The sequence below is a fragment of the Lithobates pipiens genome, unplaced genomic scaffold (assembly GCF_037356315.1).
Source record: "Lithobates pipiens isolate NorthernLeopardFrog02 unplaced genomic scaffold, aLitPip1_a1.2 Scaffold_22, whole genome shotgun sequence".
Lineage (NCBI taxonomy): Eukaryota > Metazoa > Chordata > Amphibia > Anura > Ranidae > Lithobates > Lithobates pipiens.
In genome coordinates this window covers 1244400-1266614 of record NW_027507784.1, presented here as the reverse complement: position 1 = coordinate 1266614, position 22215 = coordinate 1244400, and the positions used below count along the sequence as shown (strand labels likewise).

Below are 22215 nucleotides of genomic sequence, written 5' to 3'. Positions count from 1 at the left end.
TACACATGGGAGATGATGACCAATAGATGATAATATTGGGTTACACATGGGAGATGATGACCAATAGATGGTAATATTGGGTTATACATGGGGGATGATGACCAATAGATGGTAATATTGGGTCACACATGGGAGGTGATGACCAATAGATGGTAATATTGGGTCACACATGGGAGGTGATGACCAATAGATGGTAATATTGGGTCACACATGGGAGGTGATGACCAATAGATGGTAATATTGGGTCACACATGGAGGAGGTGATGACCAATAGATGGTAATATTGGGTTACACATGGAGGAGGTGATGACCAATAGATGGTAATATTGGGTCACACATGGAGGAGGATGACCAATAGATGGTAATATTGGGTCACACATGGGAGGTGATGACCAATAGATGGTAATATTGGGTTACACATGGGAGGTGATGACCAATAGATGGTAATATTGGGTCACACATGGAGGAGGTGATGAACAATAGATGGTAATATTGGGTTACACATGGGGGATGATGACCAATAGATGGTAATATTGGGTTACACACGGGAGATGATGACCAATAGATGGTAATATTGGGTGACACACGGGAGATGATGACCAATAGATGGTAATATTGGGTTACACACGGGAGATGATGACCAATAGATGGTAATATTGGGTTATACATGGAGGAGGTGATGACCAATAGATGGTAATATTGGGTTACACACGGGAGATGATGACCAATAGATGGTAATATTGGGTTACACATGGGAGGTGATGACCAATAGATGGTAATATTGGGTTACACACGGGAGGTGATGACCAATAGATTGTAATATTGGGTCACACATGGGAGGTGATGACCAATAGATGGTAATATTGGGTTACACATGGGGGATGATGACCAATAGATGGTAATATTGGGTCACACATGGAGGAGGTGATGAACAATAGATGCTAATATTGGGTTACACATGGGGGATGATGACCAATAGATGGTAATATTGGGTTACACACGGGAGATGATGACCAATAGATGGTAATATTGGGTTACACACGGGAGATGATGACCAATAGATGGTAATATTGGGTTATACATGGAGGAGGTGATGACCAATAGATGGTAATATTGGGTTACACACGGGAGATGATGACCAATAGATGGTAATATTGGGTTACACATGGGAGGTGATGACCAATAGATGGTAATATTGGGTTACACACGGGAGGTGATGACCAATAGATTGTAATATTGGGTCACACATGGGAGGTGATGACCAATAGATGGTAATATTGGGTTACACACGGGAGATGATGACCAATAGATGGTAATATTGGGTTACACATGGGGGAGGATGACCAATAGATGGTAATATTGGGTTACACATGGGGCAGGATGACCAATAGATGATAATATTGGGTCACACATGGAGGAGGATGACCAATAGATGGTAATATTGGGTCACACATGGGAGGTGATGACCAATAGATGGTAATATTGGGTTACACATGGAGGAGGTGATGACCAATAGATGGTAATATTGGGTTACACATGGGGGAGGATGACCAATAGATGGTAATATTGGGTTACACATGGGAGGTGATGACCAATAGATGGTAATATTGGGTTACACATGGGGGATGATGACCAATAGATGGTAATATTGGGTTACACATGGGAGGTGATGACCAATAGATGGTAATATTGGGTTACACATGGGAGGTAAACAGTCAAAGTGAGAGAGTGCATGCTGGTCCTTGTAGTGATCCCATAGCTGATGAGCCTCCTATGGGAAATAGTTGCAAACAAGAGCAGCATTGAGTTTGTCATTCTCACCCTTCCAGACACACTCCATGCAGCTCCTTCCCACCCAGCCCTCAGGGAGTTTTCATTGCCAAACATCCCGTCTGGCTCTTCCACCCTTTACAAAAATAAAAATCCCTAAGTTTTGCCTCTGAATCTGGGCGGGGCCAAAAATATCCAAACCTAAACCCAACCCCCAGAAGATTGTGTCAGACCCTGCCCCGCCCCGAGGCCATGTGACACACCCAGAATGTTCCCACACCCTCCAATTGGTGTCAGGGCGTGGACCAGCACCAGGATCTGGATTGGTAGGCAGGCGCCCTCAGGGGACAGTACTGCCCTGCGCTATACCAGGGAATGGAAAATTTGATAAGCGCCAAGGGGGGAGAGACCCCCCTCCCCCACACTCTAATGAAACGCGTCGTACCATGATCTATACATAAGATCACTATTCCCCTCCAGCTGTGCCGTGATGACCGTTGTGAGGACTGATGGCCTTCATTAGACCCACCTGAGCATGAACCTTCTCCTACTGCAGGGGATGGCTGTCATGTGACCTGTAGCTCAGGGAAAGGCGGACAGCCAATCGCCATATTGCAAGGAAGGAAACGCTTCGATATTTCGGTGGCTTTAGAAGATCGCGGTACTAAAAGAAGGTGATAAAATGAGACAACATAAAACAGGTTTCGGAATTCTGCATTATTAGCTGTGGAGACTCGATATTATAGTGTAGAGACCCGACCCATAGACCTCCACCGAGAGGAAAGTGCCCTTCCCCCCAAGCCGACCTCCAACTCAGGTCCTACCATTGGGTGCCGAGAGAGGCCGAGAGGGGACCATTGTATCAGGTTAGGAGGTCTCATACAGAAGGGCCTCCAGAGAGGTTTCCACCAGGGATGAGGCCGAGCAGAGCCAGAAGGGCCCCCTGTGATAATAACATAGGAAGTGGAGGGGGAGATGCAGGGAACAGAGTGATGTACGGGGGGGGGGGGGGGGGGGTCATAGCCGGGATACTAAAAAAAAATCTTCTCTTTTCTCCTAGTGGTGGAATCTGCGACCACAGCAAAATCCCGTAAGTAAAACAAAACTTCAGAGCGACCTTCTCTTCCACTGAAGTGTCCACTTCCTGGCCTCCAACAGTTTCTGCATCCTTCCCATTGCTTCTTCCATCCCAGCCTCCACTGCTCCTTCCATCCCAGCCTCCACTGCTTCCTCCATCCCAGCCTCCACTGCTTCCTCCATCCCAGCCTCCACTGCTTCCTCCATCCCAGCCTCCACTGCTTCTTCCATCCCAGCCTCCACTGCTTCTTCCATCCCAGCCTCCACTGCTTCCTCCATCCCAGCCTCCACTGCTCCTTCCATCCCAGCCTCCACTGCTTCCTCCATCCCAGCCTCCACTGCTTCCTCCATCCCAGCCTCCACTGCTTCCTCCATCCCAGCCTCCACTGCTTCTTCCATCCCAGCCTCCACTGCTTCTTCCATCCCAGCCTCCACTGCTTCCTCCATCCCAGCCTCCACTGCTCCTTCCATCCCAGCCTCCACTGCTTCCTCCATCCCAGCCTCCACTGCTTCCTCCATCCCAGCCTCCACTGCTTCCTCCATCCCAGCCTCCACTGCTTCCTCCATCCCAGCCTCCACTGCTTCCTCCATCCCAGCCTCCACTGCTTCCTCCATCCCAGCCTCCACTGCTTCCACTGCTTCCTCCATCCCAGCCTCCACTGCTTCCTCCATCCCAGCCTCCACTGCTTCTTCCATCCCAGCCTCCACTGCTTCCTCCATCCCAGCCTCCACTGCTTCCTCCATCCCAGCCTCCACTGCTTCCTCCATCCCAGCCTCTACTGCTTCTTCCATCCCAGCCTCCACTGCATCCTCCATCCCAGCCTCCACTGCTTCCTCCATCCCAGCCTCTACTGCTTCCTCCATCCCAGCCTCTACTGCTTCTTCCATCCCAGCCTCTACTGCTTCTTCCATCCCCAGCCTCCACTGCTTCCACTCATCGCCATCCCAGCCTCTACTGCTTCTTCCATCCCAGCCTCTACTGCTTCTTCCATCCCAGCCTCCACTGCTTCCACTCATCGCCATCCCAGCTTCCACTGCTTCTTCCATCCCAGCCTCCACTGCTTCTTCCATCCCAGCCTCTACTGCTTCTTCCATCCCAGCCTCCACCCCTCCCCCACATCACAGTCTCCACTGCTTCCTCCATCCCAACCTCCACTGCTTCCTCCATCCCAGCCTCTACTGCTTCTTCCATCCCAGCCTCTACTGCTTCTTCCATCCCAGCCTCTACTGCTTGCTCCCATCACCATTCCTCCAACTTCCATCCCAGCCTCCACCCCTTCCCCCCATCACAGTCTCCACTGCATCTTCCATCCCAGCCTCCAGTGTCTCCTCCATCCCAACCTCCACTGCTTCCTCCATCCCAGCCTCTACTGCTTGCTCCGATCACTATTCCAGCCTCTATTATTTCCTCCTACTTTCATTCCAGCCTCCACCACTTCCTCCTCTCCATTCTTGCTTCCACTCACCACAATTCCAGTCTCCACTACTTTCATCCCTTGCCGTTTTCAGCTTCTGCTGCCTCCCTCCAACTTCCATCCCAGCTTTCATTGCCTCCTCCTACTCTACCACCAGCCTCTGCTGTTTCTTCTCACCTCCACTGCTTCCCCCTATTGCAATTGCAGCCTCTGCCGCCTCCTCCAACTTCCAATTAAGCCTCCTCTTCTTCCTACCATCATTCCATCCTCTACGGTCTCTCCTACTTCTATTCCAGCCTCCACTACTTCCCCATCCCACCTTTCCAACCTCTACTGCCTCCTCATACTTCCATCCTAGCCTCCATTGTCTCCTCCCACCACCATCCCAGCTTCTGCTGCCTCCTCCAACTTTCACTACTACCCTGCCTCCACTGCTTCCTCCTATTACCATTCCAGCCTCCACTGCTTCCTCCTATTACCATTCCAGCCTCCACTGCTTCCTCCTATTACCATTCCAGTCTCTACGGCTTCCTCCAACCTCCATTCCAGCTTCCTCTGCTTCCTCCCACCACATTTCCAGTCTCTACTACTTCCACCCCTTGCCAGGACAGCTTTCACAGCCTCCTCGTACTTTCATACCAGCCTTCACCATTTCCTCTCACCTCCACCCCAGCTTCCACTGCTTCCTCCCATCACCTTTCCAGAGTCTGCTGCCTCTTCCTACTTTCACCCCAGCCTCCCCCGATTCCTCACACTGCCATTCTAATGCCTCCTCCAACTTCCATCCCAGCCTCCACACTTTCCTCCCACTTCCATTCTAGCTTCCACTGTCACCCCAAAATTCATCTTATCCTCCGCTCTCTACTTTTCTCACCCTTCACCCCAGCCTCCACTCTACTTTTCTCACCCTACACCCCAGCCTCCACTCTACTTTTCTCACCCTTCACCCCAGCCTCCACTCTACTTCGCTCACCCTTCACCCCAGCCTCCACTCTACTTTTCTCACCCTACACCCCAGCCTCCACTCTACTTTGCTCACCCTTCACCCCAGCCTCCACTCTACTTTTCTCACCCTTCACCCCAGCCTCCACTCTACTTCGCTCACCCTTCACCCCAGCCTCCACTCTACTTTTCTCACCCTACACCCCAGCCTCCACTCTACTTTGCTCACCCTTCACCCCAGCCTCCACTCTACTTTTCTCACCCTTCACCCCAGCCTCCACTCTACTTTTCTCACCCTACACCCCAGCCTCCACTCTACTTTGCTCACCCTTCACCCCAGCCTCCACTCTACTTCGCTCACCCTTCACCCCAGCCTCCACTCTACTTCGCTCACCCTTCACCCCAGCCTCCACTCTACTTTGCTCACCCTTCACCCCAGCCTCCACTCTACTTCGCTCACCCTTCACCCCAGCCTCCACTCTACTTTTCTCACCCTTCACCCCAGCCTCCACTCTACTTCGCTCACCCTTCACCCCAGCCTCCACTCTACTTCGCTCACCCTTCACCCCAGCCTCCACTCTACTTCGTTCACCCTTCACCCCAGCCTCCACTCTACTTTGCTCACTCTTCACCCCAGCCTCCACTCTACTTCGCTCACCCTTCACCCCAGCCTCCACTCTACTTCGCTCACCCTTCACCCCAGCCTCCACTCTACTTTGCTCACCCTTCACCCCAGCCTCCACTCTACTTCGCTCACCCTTCACCCCAACCTCCACTCTACTTAGCTCACCCTTCACCCCAGCCTCCACTCTACTTTTCTCATACAGAAGGGCCTCCAGAGAGGTTTCCACCAGGGATGAGGCCGAGCAGAGCCAGAAGGGCCCCCTGTGATAATAACATAGGAAGTGGAGGGGGAGATGCAGGGAACAGAGTGATGTACGGGGGGGGGTCATAGCCGGGATACTAAAAAAAAATCTTCTCTTTTCTCCTAGTGGTGGAATCTGCGACCACAGCAAAATCCCGTAAGTAAAACAAAACTTCAGAGCGACCTTCTCTTCCACTGAAGTGTCCACTTCCTGGCCTCCAACAGTTTCTGCATCCTTCCCATTGCTTCTTCCATCCCAGCCTCTAGTGCTTCCTCCATCCCAGCCTCCACTGCTTCTTCCATCCCAGCCTCCACTGCTTCCTCCATCCCAGCCTCCACTGCTTCCTCCATCCCAGCCTCCACTGCTTCCTCCATCCCAGCCTCCACTGCTTCTTCCATCCCAGCCTCTACTGCTTCTTCCATCCCAGCCTCTACTGCTTCTTCCATCCCAGCCTCTACTGCTTCTTCCATCCCAGCCTCTACTGCTTCTTCCATCCCAGCCTCTACTGCTTCTTCCATCCCAGCCTCTACTGCTTCTTCCATCCCAGCCTCTACTGCTTCTTCCATCCCAGCTTCTTCCATCCCAGCCTCCACTGCTTCTTCCATCCCAGCCTCTACTGCTTCTTCCATCCCAGCCTCTACTGCTTCTTCCATCCCAGCCTCTACTGCTTCTTCCATCCCAGCCTCCACCCCTTCCCCCCATCACAGTCTCCACTGCTTCCTCCATCCCAACCTCCACTGCTTACACTCATCGCCATCCCAGCCTCTACTGCTTCTTCCATCCCAGCCTCTACTGCTTCTTCCATCCCAGCCTCTACTGCTTCTTCCATCCCAGCCTCCACTGCTTCTTCCATCCCAGCTTCTTCCATCCCAGCCTCCACTGCTTCTTCCATCCCAGCCTCTACTGCTTCTTCCATCCCAGCCTCCACTGCTTCCACTCATCGCCATCCCAGCCTCTACTGCTTCTTCCATCCCAGCCTCCACTGCTTCTTCCATCCCAGCCTCTACTGCTTCTTCCATCCCAGCCTCCACTGCTTCTTCCATCCCAGCCTCCACTGCTTCTTCCATCCCAGCCTCCACCCCTTCCCCCCATCACAGTCTCCACTGCTTCCTCCATCCCAACCTCCACTGCTTACACTCATCGCCATCCCAGCCTCTACTGCTTCTTCCATCCCAGCCTCTACTGCTTCTTCCATCCCAGCCTCCACCCCTTCCCCCCATCACAGTCTCCACTGTTTCCTCCATCCCAACCTCCATTGCTTACAGTCATCGCCATCCCAGCCTCCACTGCTTGCTCCCATCACCATTCCTCCAACTTCCATCCCAGCCTCCACCCCTTCCCCCCATCACAGTCTCCACTGCTTCTTCCATCCCAGCCTCCAGTGTCTCCTCCATCCCAGCCTCCAGTGTCTCCTCCATCCCAACCTCCACTGCTTCCTCCATCCCAGCCTCCACTGCTTCCTCCATCCTAGCCTCCACTGCTTCCTCCATCCCAGCCTATACTGCTTGCTCCGATCACTATTCCAGCCTCTATTATTTCCTCCTACTTTCATTCCAGCCTCCACCACTTCCTCCTCTCCATTCTTGCTCCCACTCACCACAATTCCAGTCTCCACTACTTTCCTCTCTTGCCGTTTTCAGCTTCTGCTGCCTCCCTCCAACTTCCATCCCAGCTTTCATTGCCTCCTCCTACTCTACCACCAGCCTCTGCTGTTTCTTCTCACCTCCACTGCTTCCCCCTATTGCAATTCCAGCCTCTGCCGCCTCCTCCAACTTCCAATTAAGCCTCCTCTTCTTCCTACCATCATTCCATCCTCTACGGTCTCTCCTACTTCTATTCCAGCCTCCACTACTTCCGCATCCCACCTTTCCAACCTCTACTGCCTCCTCATACTTCCATCCTAGCCTCCATTGTCTCCTCCCACCACCATCCCAGCTTCTGCTGCCTCCTCCAACTTCACTACTACCCTGCCTCCACTGCTTCCTCCTATTACCATTCCAGCCTCCACTGCTTCCTCCTATTACCATTCCAGTCTCTACGGCTTCCTCCAACCTCCATTCCAGCTTCCTCTGCTTCCTCCCACCACATTTCCAGTCTCTACTACTTCCACCCCTTGCCAGGACAGCTTTCACAGCCTCCTCGTACTTTCATACCAGCCTTCACCATTTCCTCTCACCTCCACCCCAGCTTCCACTGCTTCCTCCCATCACCTTTCCAGAGTCTACTGCCTCTTCCTACTTTCACCCCAGCCTCCCCCGATTCCTCACACTGCCATTCTAATGCCTCCTCCAACTTCCATCCCAGCCTCCACACTTTCCTCCCACTTCCATTCTAGCTTCCACTGTCACCCCAAAATTCATCTTATCCTCCGCTCTCTACTTTGCTCACCCTTCACCCCAGCCTCCACTCTACTTTGCTCACCCTTCACCCCAGCCTCCACTCTACTTCGCTCACCCTTCACCCCAGCCTCCACTCTACTTCGCTCACCCTTCACCCCAGCCTCCACTCTACTTCGCTCACCCTTCACCCCAGCCTCCACTCTACTTTTCTCATACAGAAGGGCCTCCAGAGAGGTTTCCACCAGGGATGAGGCCGAGCAGAGCCAGGAGTGCCCCCTGTGATAATAACATAGGAAGTGGAGGGGGAGATACAGGGAACAGAGTGATGTACGGGGGGGGGTCATAGCCGGGATACTAAAAAAAAAAACTTCTCTTTTCTCCTAGTGGTGGAATCTGCGACCACAGCAAAATCCCGTAAGTAAAACAAAACTTCAGAGCGACCTTCTCTTCCACTGAAGTGTCCACTTCCTGGCCTCCAACAGTTTCTGCATCCTTCCCATTGCTTCTTCCATCCCAGCCTCCACCCCTTCCCCCATCCCTGCCTCTACTGCTTCTTCCATCCCAGCCTCCACCCCTTCCCCCCATCACAGTCTCCACTGCTTCCTCCATCCCAGCCTCCACTGCTTCCTCCATCCCAGCCTCCACTGCTTCTTCCATTCCAGCCTCTACTGCTTCCTCCATCCCAGCCTCCACTGCTTCCTCCATCCCAGCCTCCACTGCTTCTTCCATCGCAGCCTCTACTGCTTCTTCCATCGCAGCCTCTACTGCTTCTTCCATCGCAGCCTCTACTGCTTCTTCCATCCCAGCCTCTACTGCTTCTTCCATCCCAGCCTCTACTGCTTCTTCCATCCCAGCCTCTACTGCTTCTTCCATCCCAGCCTCTACTGCTTCTTCCATCCCAGCCTCTACTGCTTCTTCCATCCCAGCCTCTACTGCTTCTTCCATCCCAGCCTCCACCCCTTCCCCCCATCCCAGCCTCCACCCCTTCCCCCCATCACAGTCTCCACCCCTTCCCCCCATCCCAACCTCCATTGCTTACACTCATCGCCATCCCAGCCTCCACTGCTTGCTCCCATCACCATTCCTCCAACTTCCATCCCAGTCTCCACCCCTTCCCCCCATCACAGTCTCCACTGCTTCCTCCATCCCAGCCTCTACTGCTTGCTCCGATCACTATTCCAGCCTCTATTATTTCCTCCTACTTTCATTCCAGCCTCCACCACTTCCTCCTCTCCATTCTTGCTTCCACTCACCACAATTCCAGTCTCCACTACTTTCATCCCTTGCCGTTTTCAGCTTCTGCTGCCTCCCTCCAACTTCCATCCCAGCTTTCATTGCCTCCTCCTACTCTACCACCAGCCTCTGCTGTTTCTTCTCACCTCCACTGCTTCCCCCTATTGCAATTCCAGCCTCTGCCGCCTCCTCCAACTTCCAATTAAGCCTCCTCTTCTTCCTACCATCATTCCATCCTCTACGGTCTCTCCTACTTCTATTCCAGCCTCCACTACTTCCCCATCCCACCTTTCCAACCTCTACTGCCTCCTCATACTTCCATCCTAGCCTCCATTGTCTCCTCCCACCACCATCCCAGCTTCTGCTGCCTCCTCCAACTTCACTACTACCCTGCCTCCACTGCTTCCTCCTATTACCATTCCAGCCTCCACTGCTTCCTCCTATTACCATTCCAGCCTCCACTGCTTCCTCCTATTACCATTCCAGTCTCTACGGCTTCCTCCAACCTCCATTCCAGCTTCCTCTGCTTCCTCCCACCACATTTCCAGTCTCTACTACTTCCACCCCTTGCCAGGACAGCTTTCACAGCCTCCTCGTACTTTCATACCAGCCTTCACCATTTCCTCTCACCTCCACCCCAGCGTCCACTGCTTCCTCCCATCACCTTTCCAGAGTCTGCTGCCTCTTCCTACTTTCACCCCAGCCTCCCCCGATTCCTCACACTGCCATTCTAATGCCTCCTCCAACTTCCATCCCAGCCTCCACACTTTCCTCCCACTTCCATTCTAGCTTCCACTGTCACCCCAAAATTCATCTTATCCTCCGCTCTCTACTTTTCTCACCCTTCACCCCAGCCTCCACTCTACTTTTCTCACCCTTCACCCCAGCCTCCACTCTACTTCGCTCACCCTTCACCCCAGCCTCCACTCTACTTCGCTCACCCTTCACCCCAGCCTCCACTCTACTTTGCTCACCCTTCACCCCAGCCTCCACTCTACTTTTCTCACCCTTCACCCCAGCCTCCACTCTACTTCGCTCACCCTTCACCCCAGCCTCCACTCTACTTTTCTCACCCTTCACCCCAGCCTCCACTCTACTTTGCTCACCCTTCACCCCAGCCTCTACTCTACTTTGCTCACCCTTCACCCCAGCCTCCACTCTACTTTTCTCACCCTTCACCCCAGCCTCCACTCTACTTTGCTCACCCTTCACCCCAGCCTCTACTCTACTTTGCTCACCCTTCACCCCAGCCTCCACTCTACTTTTCTCACCCTTCACCCCAGCCTCCACTCTACTTTGCTCACCCTTCACCCCAGCCTCTACTCTACTTTGCTCACCCTTCACCCCAGCCTCCACTCTACTTTTCTCACCCTTCACCCCAGCCTCCACTCTACTTCGCTCACCCTTCACCCCAGCCTCCACTCTACTTCGCTCACCCTTCACCCCAGCCTCCACTCTACTTTGCTCACCCTTCACCCCAGCCTCCACTCTACTTTTCTCACCCTTCACCCCAGCCTCCACTCTACTTCGCTCACCCTTCACCTCAGCCTCCACTCTACTTTTCTCACCCTTCACCCCAGCCTCCACTCTACTTTGCTCACCCTTCACCCCAGCCTCTACTCTACTTTGCTCACCCTTCACCCCAGCCTCCACTCTACTTTTCTCACCCTTCACCCCAGCCTCCACTCTACTTTGCTCACCCTTCACCCCAGCCTCCACTCTACTTTTCTCACCCTTCACCCCAGCCTCCACTCTACTTTTCTCACCCTTCACCCCAGCCTCCACTCTACTTCGCTCACCCTTCACCTCAGCCTCCACTCTACTTTTCTCACCCTTCACCCCAGCCTCTACTCTACTTCGCTCACCCTTCACCCCAGCCTCTACTCTACTTCGCTCACCCTTCACCCCAGCCTCCACTCTACTTCGCTCACCCTTCACCCCAGCCTCCACTCTACTTTTCTCACCCTTCACCCCAGCCTCCCTCTTCTTTTGGCCTCACCTCCTCCCCGATTCTGAATTGTACCTCTATATACAGTGATGTATAATGGAGGCGGAGTCTCCTAATTCTCTCTCCATCCTCAGCACTGAGATGTCATTTCTGTGAGATGCCGGAGGGGTGCAAACGCCACAAGGAGGTGAACTGTGCGAGGAACGAGGACACCTGTGTGAAGATCCACCGACCCATCCAAGACCCCAGCGGGACCGAGAACAAGTACAACTACTACGCCGAGTACGCCAAGGGCATTATGGGTAAGCAGCCTCCATTACACCCCCACCAAAACACCCCGACCCCATTACATCCCCCCTTTCAAAAATCCCAACCCCCACTCTACCACACCCCTAAACTCCTCCCTACCCCAACCCACACACTCTGTACCCCCATACCCAGACCATCACCTACTGACCCCCCCGATCTCCTCCTCCCTACCCCAACCCACACACTCTGTACCCCCATACCCAGACCATCACCTACTGCCCCCCCCGATCTCCTCCTCCCTACCTCAACCCACACACTCTGTACCCCCATACCCAGACCATCACTTACCGACCCCCTGATCTCCTCCCCCTACCCCAACCCACACACACTGTACCCCCATACCCAGACCATCACCTACTGACCCCCCCGATCTCCTCCCCCCTACCCCAACCCACACACACTGTACCCCCATACCCAGACCATCACCTACTGACCCCCCGATCTCCTCCCTACCCCAACCCACACACACACTCTGTACCCCCATACCCAGACTTTCACCTACTGCCCCCCCCGATCTCCTCCTCCCTACCTCAACCCACACACTCTGTACCCCCATACCCAGACCATCACCTACTGACCCCCCGATCTCCTCCCTACCCCAACCCACACACACACTCTGTACCCCCATACCCAGACTTTCACCTACTGCCCCCCCCGATGTCCTCCTCCCTACCTCAACCCACACACTCTGTACCCCCATACCCAGACCATCACTTACCGACCCCCCCTGATCTCCTCCTCCCTACCCCAACCCACACACTCTGTACCCCCATACCCAGACCATCACCTACTGACCCCCCCTGATCTCCTCCTCCCTACCCCAACCCACACACTCTGTACCCCCATACCCAGACCATCACTTACCAACCCCCTGATCTCCTCCCCCTACCCCAACCCACACACTCTGTACCCCCATACCCAGACCATCACCTACTGACCCCCCCCGATCTCCTCCTCCCTACCCCAACCCACACACACACTCTGTACCCCCATACGCAGACCATCACCTACTGACCCCCCGATCTCCTCCTCCCTACCTCAACCCACACACACACTCTGTACCCCCATACCCAGACCATCACTTAATGACCCCCCCAATCTCCTCCTCCCTACCCCAACCCACACACTCTGTACCCCATACCCAGACCATCACCTACTGACCCCCCCGATCTCCTCCTCCCTACCCCAACCCACACACACACTCTGTACCCCCATACGCAGACCATCACCTACTGACCCGCCGATCTCCTCCTCCCTACCTCAACCCACACACTCTGTACCCCCATACCCAGACCATCACCTACTTACCCCCCGATCTCCTCCTCCCTACCCCAACCCACACACACACTCAGTACCCCCAGACCATCGCCTACTGACCCCCTGATCTCCTCACCCCTACCCCAACCCACACACTCTGTACCCCCATACCCAGACCATCACCTACTGACCCCCTGATCTCCTCCTCCCTACCCCAACCCACACACTCTGTACCCCCATACCCAGACCATCACTTAATGACCCCCCCAATCTCCTCCTCCCTACCCCAACCCACACACTCTGTACCCCATACCCAGACCATCACTTACCGACCCCCTGATCTCCTCACCCCTACCCCAACCCACACACTCTGTACCCCCATACCCAGACCATCACCTACTGACCCCCCGATCTCCTCCTCCCTACCCCAACCCACACACACACTCTGTACCCCCATAACCAGACCATCACTTACCGACCCCCTGATCTCCTCCTCCCTACCCCAACCCACACACACTGTACCCCCATAACCAGACCATCACTTACCGACCCCCTGATCTCCTCCTCCCTACCTCAACCCACACACTCTGTACCCCCATACCCAGACCATCACCTACTGACCCCCCCGATCTCCTCCTCCCTACCCCAACCCACACACACACTCTGTACCCCCATAACCAGACCATCACTTACCGACCCCCTGATCTCCTCCTCCCTACCCCAACCCACACACTCTGTACCCCCATACCCAGACCATCACCTACTGACCCCCTGATCTCCTCCTCCCTACCCCAACCCACACACTCTGTACCCCCATACCCAGACCATCACCTACTGACCCCCCCGATCTCCTCCTACCTACCTCAACCCACACACTCTGTACCCCCCATACCCAGACCATCACCTACTGACCCCCCCGATCTCCTCCTCCCTACCCCAACCCACACACTCTGTACCCTTATACCCAGACCATCACCTACTGACCCCCTGATCTCCTCCTCCCTACCCCAACCCACACACACACTCTGTACCCCCATACCCAGACCATCACTTAATGAACCCCCCGATCTCCTCCTCCCTACCCTAACCCACACACTCTGTACCCCCATACCCAGACCATCACTTAATGACCCCCCCAATCTCCTCCTCCCTACCCCAACCCACACACTCTGTACCCCATACCCAGACCATCACTTACCGACCCCCTGATCTCCTCACCCCTACCCCAACCCACACACTCTGTACCCCCATACCCAGACCATCACCTACTGACCCCCCCGATCTCCTCCCTACCCCAACCCACACACACACTCTGTACCCCCATACGCAGACCATCACCTACTGACCCCCTGATCTCCTCCTCCCTACCTCAACCCACACACTCTGTACCCCCATACCCAGACCATCACTTACCGACCCCCCCGATCTCCTCCCTACCCCAACCCACACACACACTCTGTACCCCCATACCCAGACCATCACCTACTGACCCCCCCGATCTCCTCCCTACCCCAACCCACACACACACTCTGTACCCCCATACCCAGACCATCACCTACTGACCCCCTGATCTCTTTCCTCCAGTCTGGGGACGTGGTTGCAGCACCAAAGCAAAATGTGAGAAAGAAAAAGAGACGAACATGAAGAGAAAACTCAAAGTCACAGTAGAGTGCTGCCAGAAGTCCCTGTGCAATGCCTGAGAGCACCACCAGGAGGAGACAGACATCAATGTCACCAATGTAATGAAATAGCATTCAATAAACTCAGATTAGAGAACTTCTGTGTGTAAAAATCTGTCATTGTCATCCAGATATCAAATATAAATATATGTCATACTGTGCAGAGCCCATACATACAGAATAAGAACAGATACCGAGAATTACTCCCGACATACAGGACAAGAGAAGTAGTACTGTGCAGAGTCCATACATACAGAATAAGAAGAGATACCGAGAATTACACCCGACATACAGGACAAGAGAAGTAGTACTGTGCAGAGTCCATACATACAGAATAAGAACAGATACCGAGAATTACACCCGACATACAGGACAAGAGAAGTGGTACTGTGCAGAGTCCATACATACAGGATAAGAACAGATACCGAGAATTACACCCGACATACAGGACAAGAGAAGTGGTACTGTGCAGAGTCCATACATACAGGATAAGAACAGATACCGAGAATTACACCCGACATACAGGACAAGAGAAGTAGTACTGTGCAGAGTCCATACATACAGGATAAGAAGAGATACCGAGAATTACACCCGACATACAGGACAAGAGAAGTGGTACTGTGCAGAGCCCATACAAACAGAATAAGAACAGATACCGAGAATTACACCCGACATACAGGACAAGAGAAGTGGTACTGTGCAGAGTCCATACATACAGAATAAGAAGAGATACCGAGAATTACACCCGACATACAGGACAAGAGAAGTGGTACTGTGCAGAGTCCACACATACAGAATAAGAAGAGATACCGAGAATTACACCCGACATACAGGACAAGAGAAGTAGTACTGTGCAGAGTCCATACATACAGAATAAGAACAGATACCGAGAATTACACCCGACATACAGGACAAGAGAAGTAGTACTGTGCAGAGTCCATACATACAGAATAAGAACAGATACCGAGAATTACACCCGACATACAGGACAAGAGAAGTAGTACTGTGCAGAGTCCATACATACAGAATAAGAACAGATACTGAGAATTACACCCGACATACAGGACAAGAGAAGTGGTACTATGCAGAGTCCATACATACAGAATAAGAACAGATACCGAGAATTACACCCGACATACAGGACAAGAGAAGTAGTACTGTGCAGAGTCCATACATACAGAATAAGAACAGATACTGAGAATTACACCCGACATACAGGACAAGAGAAGTGGTACTATGCAGAGTCCATACATACAGAATAAGAACAGATACCGAGAATTACACCCGACATACAGGACAAGAGAAGTGGTACTGTGCAGAGTCCATACATACAGAATAAGAAGAGATACCGAGAATTACACCCGACATACAGGACAAGAGAAGTGGTACTGTGCAGAGTCCATACATACAGAATAAGAAGAGATACCGAGAATTACACCCGACATACAGGACAAGAGAAGTGGTACTGTGCAGAGTCCATACATACAGAATAAGAACAGATACCGAGAATTACACCCGACATACAGGACAAGAGAAGTAGTACTGTGCAGAGTCCATACATACAGAATAAGAAGAGATACCGAGAATTACACCCGACATACAGGACAAGAGAAGTGGTACTGTGCAGAGTCCATTCATACAGAATAAGAAGAGATACCGAGAATTACACCCGACATACAGGACAAGAGAAGTAGTACTGTGCAGAGTCCATACATACAGAATAAGAACAGATACCGAGAATTACACCCGACATACAGGACAAGAGAAGTGGTACTGTGCAGAGTCCATTCATACAGAATAAGAAGAGATACCGAGAATTACACCCGACATACAGGACAAGAGAAGTGGTACTGTGCAGAGCCCATACATACAGAATAAGAACAGATACCGAGAATTACACCCGACATACAGGACAAGAGAAGTAGTACTGTGCAGAGTCCATACATACAGAATAAGGACAGATACCGAGAATTACACCCGACATACAGGACAAGAGAAGTAGTACTGTGCAGAGTCCATACATACAGAATAAGAAGAGATACCGAGAATTACACCCGACATACAGGACAAGAGAAGTAGTACTGTGCAGAGTCCATACATACAGAATAAGAAGAGATACCGAGAATTACACCCGACATACAGGACAAGAGAAGTAGTACTGTGCAGAGTCCATACATACAGAATAAGAAGAGATACCGAGAATTACACCCGACATACAGGACAAGAGAAGTAGTACTGTGCAGAGTCCATACATACAGAATAAGAAGAGATACCGAGAATTACACCCGACATACAGGACAAGAGAAGTAGTACTGTGCAGAGTCCATACATACAGAATAAGGACAGATACCGAGAATTACACCCGACATACAGGACAAGAGAAGTGGTACTGTGCAGAGTCCATACATACAGAATAAGAACAGATACCGAGAATTACACCCGACATACAGGACAAGAGAAGTAGTACTGTGCAGAGTCCATACATACAGAATAAGAAGAGATACCGAGAATTACACCCGACATACAGGACAAGAGAAGTAGTACTGTGCAGAGTCCATACATACAGAATAAGAAGAGATACCGAGAATTACACCCGACATACAGGACAAGAGAAGTAGTACTGTGCAGAGACCATACATACAGAATAAGAAGAGATACCGAGAATTACACCCGACATACAGGACAAGAGAAGTGGTACTGTGCAGAGACCATACATACAGGATAAGAAGAGATACCGAGAATTACACCCGACATACAGGACAAGAGAAGTAGTACTGTGCAGAGTCCATACATACAGAATAAGAACAGATACCGAGAATTACACCCGACATACAGGACAAGAGAAGTAGTACTGTGCAGAGTCCATACATACAGAATAAGAAGAGATACCGAGAATTACACCCGACATACAGGACAAGAGAAGTAGTACTGTGCAGAGTCCATACATACAGAATAAGAACAGATACCGAGAATTACACCCGACATACAGGACAAGAGAAGTAGTACTGTGCAGAGTCCATACATACAGAATAAGAAGAGATACCGAGAATTACACCCGACATACAGGACAAGAGAAGTGGTACTGTGCAGAGTCCATACATACAGAATAAGGACAGATACCGAGAATTACACCCGACATACAGGACAAGAGAAGTAGTACTGTGCAGAGTCCATACATACAGAATAAGAAGAGATACCGAGAATTACACCCGACATACAGGACAAGAGAAGTGGTACTGTGCAGAGTCCATACATACAGAATAAGAAGAGATACCGAGAATTACACCCGACATACAGGACAAGAGAAGTGGTACTATGCAGAGTCCATACATACAGAATAAGAAGAGATACCGAGAATTACACCCGACATACAGGACAAGAGAAGTAGTACTGTGCAGAGTCCATACATACAGAATAAGAAGAGATACCGAGAATTACACCCGACATACAGGACAAGAGAAGTAGTACTGTGCAGAGTCCATACATACAGGATAAGAACAGATACCGAGAATTACACCCGACATACAGGACAAGAGAAGTGGTACTGTGCAGAGTCCATACATACAGAATAAGAAGAGATACCGAGAATTACACCCGACATACAGGACAAGAGAAGTAGTACTGTGCAGAGTCCATACATACAGAATAAGAAGAGATACCGAGAATTACACCCGACATACAGGACAAGAGAAGTAGTACTGTGCAGAGCCCATACATACAGAATAAGAAGAGATACCGAGAATTACACCCGACATACAGGACAAGAGAAGTGTTACTGTGCAGAGTCCATACATACAGAATAAGAAGAGATACCGAGAATTACACCCGACATACAGGACAAGAGAAGTAGTACTGTGCAGAGCCCATACATACAGAATAAGAAGAGATACCGAGAATTACACCTGACATACAGGACAAGAGAAGTGGTACTGTGCAGAGTCCATACATACAGAATAAGAACAGATACCGAGAATTACACCCGACATACAGGACAAGAGAAGTAGTACTGTGCAGAGTCCATACATACAGAATAAGAAGAGATACCGAGAATTACACCCGACATACAGGACAAGAGAAGTAGTACTGTGCAGAGTCCATACATACAGAATAAGAACAGATACCGAGAATTACACCCGACATACAGGACAAGAGAAGTGGTACTGTGCAGAGTCCATACATACAGAATAAGAACAGATACCGAGAATTACACCCGACATACAGGACAAGAGAAGTGGTACTGTGCAGAGTCCATACATACAGAATAAGAAGAGATACCGAGAATTACACCCAACATACAGGACAAGAGAAGTGGTACTGTGCAGAGTCCATACATACAGAATAAGAAGAGATACCGAGAATTACACCCGACATACAGGACAAGAGAAGTAGTACTGTGCAGAGTCCATACATACAGAATAAGGACAGATACCGAGAATTACACCCGACATACAGGACAAGAGAAGTAGTACTGTGCAGAGTCCATACATACAGAATAAGAGCAGATACCGAGAATTACACCCGACATACAGGACAAGAGAAGTAGTACTGTGCAGAGTCCATACATACAGAATAAGAACAGATACCGAGAATTACACCCGACATACAGGACAAGAGAAGTAGTACTGTGCAGAGTCCATACATACAGAATAAGAAGAGATACCGAGAATTACACCCGACATACAGGACAAGAGAAGTGGTACTGTGCAGAGTCCATACATACAGAATAAGAACAGATACCGAGAATTACACCCGACATACAGGACAAGAGAAGTAGTACTGTGCAGAGTCCATACATACAGAATAAGAACAGATACCGAGAATTACACCCGACATACAGGACAAGAGAAGTGGTACTGTGCAGAGTCCATACATACAGAATAAGAACAGATACCGAGAATTACACCCGACATACAGGACAAGAGAAGTAGTACTGTGCAGAGTCCATACATACAGAATAAGGACAGATACCGAGAATTACACCCGACATACAGGACAAGAGAAGTAGTACTGTGCAGAGTCCATACATACAGAATAAGAAGAGATACCGAGAATTACACCCGACATACAGGACAAGAGAAGTAGTACTGTGCAGAGTCCATACATACAGAATAAGAAGAGATACCGAGAATTACACCCGACATACAGGACAAGAGAAGTAGTACTGTGCAGAGTCCATACATACAGAATAAGAAGAGATACCGAGAATTACACCCGACATACAGGACAAGAGAAGTGGTACTGTGCAGAGTCCATACATACAGAATAAGGACAGATACCGAGAATTACACCCGACATACAGGACAAGAGAAGTGGTACTGTGCAGAGTCCATACATACAGAATAAGAAGAGATACCGAGAATTACACCCGACATACAGGACAAGAGAAGTAGTACTGTGCAGAGTCCATACATACAGAATAAGAAGAGATACCGAGAATTACACCCGACATACAGGACAAGAGAAGTGGTACTGTGCAGAGTCCATACATACAGAATAAGAACAGATACCGAGAATTACACCCGACATACAGGACAAGAGAAGTAGTACTGTGCAGAGTCCATACATACAGAATAAGAAGAGATACCGAGAATTACACCCGACATACAGGACAAGAGAAGTGGTACTGTGCAGAGTCCATACATACAGAATAAGGACAGATACCGAGAATTACACCCGACATACAGGACAAGAGAAGTAGTACTGTGCAGAGTCCATACATACAGAATAAGAACAGATACCGAGAATTACACCCGACATACAGGACAAGAGAAGTAGTACTGTGCAGAGTCCATACATACAGAATAAGAAGAGATACCGAGAATTACACCCGACATACAGGACAAGAGAAGTGGTACTGTGCAGAGTCCATACATACAGAATAAGAACAGATACCGAGAATTACACCCGACATACAGGACAAGAGAAGTAGTACTGTGCAGAGTCCATACATACAGAATAAGGACAGATACCGAGAATTACACCCGACATACAGGACAAGAGAAGTAGTACTGTGCAGAGTCCATACATACAGAATAAGAAGAGATACCGAGAATTACACCCGACATACAGGACAAGAGAAGTGGTACTGTGCAGAGTCCATACATACAGAATAAGAAGAGATACCGAGAATTACACCCGACATACAGGACAAGAGAAGTGGTACTGTGCAGAGTCCATACATACAGAATAAGAAGAGATACCGAGAATTACACCCGACATACAGGACAAGAGAAGTGGTACTGTGCAGAGTCCATACATACAGAATAAGAACAGATACCGAGAATTACACCCGACATACAGGACAAGAGAAGTGGTACTGTGCAGAGTCCATACATACAGAATAAGAACAGATACCGAGAATTACACCCGACATACAGGACAAGAGAAGTGGTACTGTGCAGAGTCCATACATACAGAATAAGAAGAGATACCGAGAATTACACCCGACATACAGGACAAGAGAAGTAGTACTGTGCAGAGTCCATACATACAGAATAAGAACAGATACCGAGAATTACACCCGACATACAGGACAAGAGAAGTAGTACTGTGCAGAGTCCATACATACAGAATAAGAACAGATACCGAGAATTACACCCGACATACAGGACAAGAGAAGTGGTACTGTGCAGAGTCCATACATACAGAATAAGAAGAGATACCGAGAATTACACCCGACATACAGGACAAGAGAAGTAGTACTGTGCAGAGTCCATACATACAGAATAAGAAGAGATACCGAGAATTACACCCGACATACAGGACAGAGAAGTAGTACTGTGCAGAGTCCATACATACAGAATAAGAAGAGATACCGAGAATTACACCCGACATACAGGACAAGAGAAGTGGTACTGTGCAGAGTCCATACATACAGAATAAGAACAGATACCGAGAATTACACCCGACATACAGGACAAGAGAAGTAGTACTGTGCAGAGTCCATACATACAGAATAAGAACAGATACCGAGAATTACACCCGACATACAGGACAAGAGAAGTGGTACTGTGCAGAGTCCATACATACAGAATAAGAAGAGATACCGAGAATTACACCCGACATACAGGACAAGAGAAGTAGTACTGTGCAGAGTCCATACATACAGAATAAGAACAGATACCGAGAATTACACCCGACATACAGGACAAGAGAAGTAGTACTGTGCAGAGTCCATACATACAGAATAAGAACAGATACCGAGAATTACACCCGACATACAGGACAAGAGAAGTGGTACTGTGCAGAGTCCATACATACAGAATAAGAAGAGATACCGAGAATTACACCCGACATACAGGACAAGAGAAGTGGTACTGTGCAGAGTCCATACATACAGAATAAGAACAGATACCGAGAATTACACCCGACATACAGGAC

At 50.3% G+C, this 22215-nt stretch overlaps 1 protein-coding gene across 4 annotated transcripts in view; it reads left to right on the top strand.

Moving 5' to 3' along the window:
• Positions 1–14932, top strand: part of LOC144000307 (uncharacterized) — a 28929-nt gene extending 13997 nt beyond the window's left edge. Inside the window, exons 2-6 of one of the 4 annotated variants that reach the window (XM_077494040.1) lie at positions 2831–2860; positions 6197–6226; positions 8794–8823; positions 11725–11892; positions 14741–14932. In XM_077494040.1, coding sequence (XP_077350166.1) covers positions 2831–2860; positions 6197–6226; positions 8794–8823; positions 11725–11892; positions 14741–14856 — 374 coding nt within the window. In that variant the 3' untranslated portion in view covers positions 14857–14932. The remainder of the gene's footprint in view (positions 1–2830; positions 2861–6196; positions 6227–8793; positions 8824–11724; positions 11893–14740) is intronic. The other 3 variants (XM_077494042.1, XM_077494041.1, XM_077494043.1) reach the window with 3 other exon arrangements.
• Positions 14933–22215: the final 7283 nt, after the last annotated feature.